The following is a 4536-nucleotide window of genomic DNA, read 5'->3' on the forward strand; positions in this document are numbered from 1 at the left end:
AGACCAACAACCAATAAAAAGCAAGCTTAGGGACCAAGAACAAAAATAAAAGATATTACCTTTATAATATGTTTTTGTCCATCTTCTCATATCTCATCTTTATTATTTGCAAGCATAGATTTATTTATAGTAAATTTTAACGAAAAATACTACAGACAAATGAATTAATTATTTTTAAATCAGAAATTTTAAAAAATGACCATGTGGATAGTGGCGAATGCGCCCTAGCGCAAAGCGTGAAAAGCATAACTTAATTTACCCCAAATCTAAACAAAAGATCAGTGAAACCCCCAACTCTTTAATCTCACGCCTGCCCTCTTATTGTTAGATTTCCTTGAAACCGATAATCAGAATACCCGAGAAAATGGACTCAGAAACGAGAGAGAAGATAAAGAAAACGGTGAGGGAACTCTTGGAAGAAGCCGACATGAACGAAATGACAGAGTACAAGATTCGACAATTGGCTTCCAAGAGACTGGAACTCGACCTCTCCGAATCCAAGTACAAGGCTTATGTCAGACATGTCGTCAATGCTTTCCTCGAAGAACAAAAGGCCAAAGAAGAAGAAGAAGAAGAAGCTGCGGGTGATGATAATAACAATAACAACAACGAGTTTGATGATGATGGTGATCTCATTATTTGCAGGGTTTGTTTCTTTTTCTTTGTGGTTTCCCTTTTCTTCTTTTGGTGGGTTTTAAGTGAAGTTTGGGGGTTTTGAGGTTTCATGTTTATTGGTTTTGTTTTGTTGTTTTTTCCCAGTTGTCTGACAAGAGAAGGGTGACTCTCCAAGACTTCAGAGGGAAAACTTTAATTTCCATAAGGGAGTACTATAAAAAGGACGGCAAGGAACTTCCTTCATCTAAAGGTAAATGCTTAGCTTTGTTTCAAATTTACTTGTTTCAGGCTTGGTTTTGTTTCTTTTGGATTATATATATATATATATATATATATATATATATATTTCAATGTCTGGATTAGAAGATGTTAAAAGAAAAATGCTCTAGTAGTTATGCTGCTGAAGTTAAGCTTTTGTTCAGTCTATAAATGTGTTGAGCTTGGAAATGGCAGAAAAAGAAACACTAATTTTTGTGAATTGTTGCTATTTTGGTCTACCTCATTAACAAATCTATGGTACTTAGGAAATAAGAAGTTCATATTTTTTGACTGATTGGAAATTTGGTTGCACGATATCTGCATGAATGGTAACTTGGCATACTTTTTGCAGACGTCTCAGCTTATCATGCTTCTTGATGTATTCCTTGTTTACACCTTATTTATTCTCTGTTCTTCAGGCAATTGTGATCACTCATTTGTAGCTCAACTTGGTTTGTAATAAAAATTATGTAGATTTTGCAACACTCATGAATGCTTCCACTTATTTAACTGTGGAGGAACTATACATGACAGGGTCCAATCAAAATTTCTCTTCTTCCTTGCTCCTATAATATTACAAAGTTAGTGTCCTGGTTCCTTTACTATGGCCATGATATTAGTAAACTGAGAAAAGCATTGAAATCAAATTTTATGGTTTTTGGATATATATTTGAAGGGCGTAAAGCATAAAGAGATTGATGGATTTCATGTATATTCTTTAGAAATAACCTTATTATTACTTTATTCTTAGTCTATTTTTCTCTTTACTAGTTCTACGTGAATACTCTACTGTATCTCGTTTCTTCAATTTCCTACTATATGCTACATCTATGAGCTGCATTTTTTTGATGGGTGGGTTTCACACTTTATGCTGTATATGGTGTTGCATTGTTTTTGTCAGTTTTCTTGTCTTTTACTGCTTGGGTGGATTTTGTAGAATTGTCAGTGTTTAATCAAATCAAATAGACATAATTGTTGGTTTTGGTTTGGAACTTAGGCAGGTATTTCAAGGCCAAATTTCTATCATGGTGGCCTTTAAACAATCTCTCTCTCTCTCACTCTGTCTTTACTCTGCTTGACTGTAGGATGTTCTTGTTATAGTATTAATATATTATCCTTGGTTTAACTTGATTCCCGGTTTTGGCATTTCGCATTTCCCCGTACTATTGAAGAATTTCATGTTTAATGCTAATTGTTGTGCCAACAGGAATAAGTTTGACAGAAGAACAATGGTCTACCTTGAGGAAGAACATACCAAACATTGAGAAAGCTGTTAGGAAGATGGAGTCACATACCATGTGAGAGCATCATCCGTAGACGGACACTGAAATGCCGGATTTCAAATATGTAATTTTGAAACTTAACCTCAGCATCTATGGTGGCTATGCACACACTTGCCACTTCCCCTTTCAAAAGACTATATCACTGTTTCGATTCTGTAATGCTTTTGAATCCCGTTTTGGAATACTGTGGCAGATCTAGCCTGTCGGAATTGATGTGAATTGTGTAATCGATGCTGATACTTATCTAGAATGTATGTGATATGCTTTGGCAAGAAAGTTTATATTCATAATTATTAACTCGATCCCATTTTATTCTAAGCATTAGCCATTAGGTTCATGTACTATTATATATATGTTTGTATGTGTATTTGACTGCTGTCACATACATGCATCCATGTGTGTATATATATAACTGCATTATATGTACAAGATGCTTAAGCCACTAAGCATTTTAACATTGAAAAAAACAAAGACAAAAAGCTGCATGGAAACAAATATTCTAGAAGAAACCAGATTTGGTACAGGCAAATCTTAGCTACGTCAACCGGCCTGGCTATTACGATGCTTTGCTATAGGCTGGCTTGCACCCCACAGCCAGCCTAGAACCCTTGCTCCGTTTCGGCGTAGCAGTAGCAGCCGCCATTCTCATCTTCTCAATCAAAGCCTCAGTGTTAACTTGCTCCGACAAAATATCCTCCAGCTGGCTACTATTAATCACCAGTTTCACTTTCCAAACCCCATTCTTCTTCCATGGCAACACCTCCATAGCGGACCCACTCGACAAATTCTCAACAAAATCAGCTGCTGCCATCGACATCTTTGGTGCCCCAACTTTGTCTAATGGAAGAAGATAATAAAATCCCCCATTAACCAACCACTCACCTTCATTCAATGGAAACATTGAAGCTTGAGTTTGATCTCTTTTACAAATAACGTACCCCGGAAAATCGTTTGCAATATCTCGGGCAAGTTTAGGGCCTTTAACATCAATGATTTCACCACCATCTGTTAAAACCCTGATGGAGTTTCTACACTCAGCAGTGACCCCTTTGAGAGAACAATTCCCCATTCTCAAAATTTTAACTTCACCACTGTGGTGCAAACCTTGTGGGGGGGGGGGTATTTAAAACATGGAATCTATAGCAGAAAGTGACAATTTAACTGTTGTTTTTCAAAGTAAGAACGGTGGCATGTGATAATATATTAGATTGTTTTAAAATGGAAATTTTGGAGTGTTTGTGGAACGTGGAAAGGCAAAAGAATAGAAGAAATGGATTTAAAAATAATAATTAAAATAAAATGGGTGTTTCTGTAAACGACATTTAAGAAGCAGATAATTAGGAAATTAATGGTCTAGGGGGTCTGCATTTTTTCTTACTTTAGTTGGATTATTTTCTAACCCTATTTAGGCATCTAAAACATATTTAGGGTTCTTGGTTTTTCAATTGTATTTCGCCACAGGACAAGGTTTTTAGATCTTTATTTAAATGTTGCGTGATGGTTGGTTCATGAATTTAAAGCAAGCGAAAGAGATTAGTTTGGTCACGGGAAAAATTCACAGTCACGCAGATATTTCAATTAAACAACTACCATCACTTTTTGAGTCTAATTCAATGCTAGGGTTTTTGTTTTTCCTTTTGAAACTTCAATGCTATAGGTTACTTTTTCTAGAATGTTATATTTTGTTAAATTTACTATCCTACACAACATTAATACATATCTAAATTCGAGTAAAATTAAAATATGGTTTTTCTACTTTTTACATGCTTGAAGTTTAATCCTTGTATTTTATTTCTACAAAATTTAATTGTCTTATTTATCGATTTCAAAATTTAAATTCAATTGTTAACACTATTACTTATTTTTGGTTAAATGTACTAGTGTGACGTGTTGAAATAAGAAAAATGTCACTTGGTAGTCATGTAGCTAACAAATAGTGTTAAAATGAATTTAAATTTAACAAAATAATTAATAAAGTGTTAAGAGTTGAACCTCAATTTTAAAATCGAAAAGTAGAGGAACCTGAATTCCTAAAAATAAAAGTATAAAGACTAAATTATAAATTCTAAATTAAAAAATACAAAAACTTACCACATATTTTAACCAATAAATTTAATTTAAGCAATAAATAATCAAGTGCAAAACCTATAACTTAAGAATATATATTTATCTTTAAGAAGAACAAAAATAAAAGTAATAGGGTAAATTACATAGTTAGTCATTCAATTTTTATAAATTTTTATTTTGGATATTGAAAAAGTATGTAATATGGACACTGTTATTACATATTTTATCATTTTAGTTACTGTTATTAATTTTCCATTAGATACATTCATTTTAGCCACCTAGCTTTAGTAAGTTTTCATAGTGATCACTCATT

General features: G+C 33.5%; 2 protein-coding genes across 2 annotated transcripts; one reads left to right on the top strand and one right to left on the bottom strand.

Moving 5' to 3' along the window:
• The first annotated feature begins 224 nt into the window (after positions 1 to 224).
• Positions 225 to 2449, top strand: LOC105788206 (RNA polymerase II transcriptional coactivator KELP). The gene is made up of 3 exons (XM_012614979.2): positions 225 to 646; positions 760 to 865; positions 2081 to 2449. The coding sequence occupies exons 1-3, from the start codon at positions 365 to 367 to the stop codon at positions 2173 to 2175; spliced, it is 483 nt and encodes a 160-aa protein (XP_012470433.1). The 5' UTR covers positions 225 to 364; the 3' UTR covers positions 2176 to 2449.
• Positions 2450 to 2539: 90 nt separating this feature from the next.
• On the bottom strand, positions 2540 to 3366 carry LOC105788204 (uncharacterized). The gene has a single exon (XM_012614978.2). The coding sequence runs from the start codon at positions 3223 to 3225 to the stop codon at positions 2713 to 2715; it is 513 nt and encodes a 170-aa protein (XP_012470432.1). The 5' UTR covers positions 3226 to 3366; the 3' UTR covers positions 2540 to 2712.
• Positions 3367 to 4536: the final 1170 nt, after the last annotated feature.

This window comes from Gossypium raimondii, chromosome 2 (genome assembly GCF_025698545.1).
Source record: "Gossypium raimondii isolate GPD5lz chromosome 2, ASM2569854v1, whole genome shotgun sequence".
NCBI classification, from domain to species: Eukaryota; Viridiplantae; Streptophyta; class Magnoliopsida; order Malvales; family Malvaceae; genus Gossypium; species Gossypium raimondii.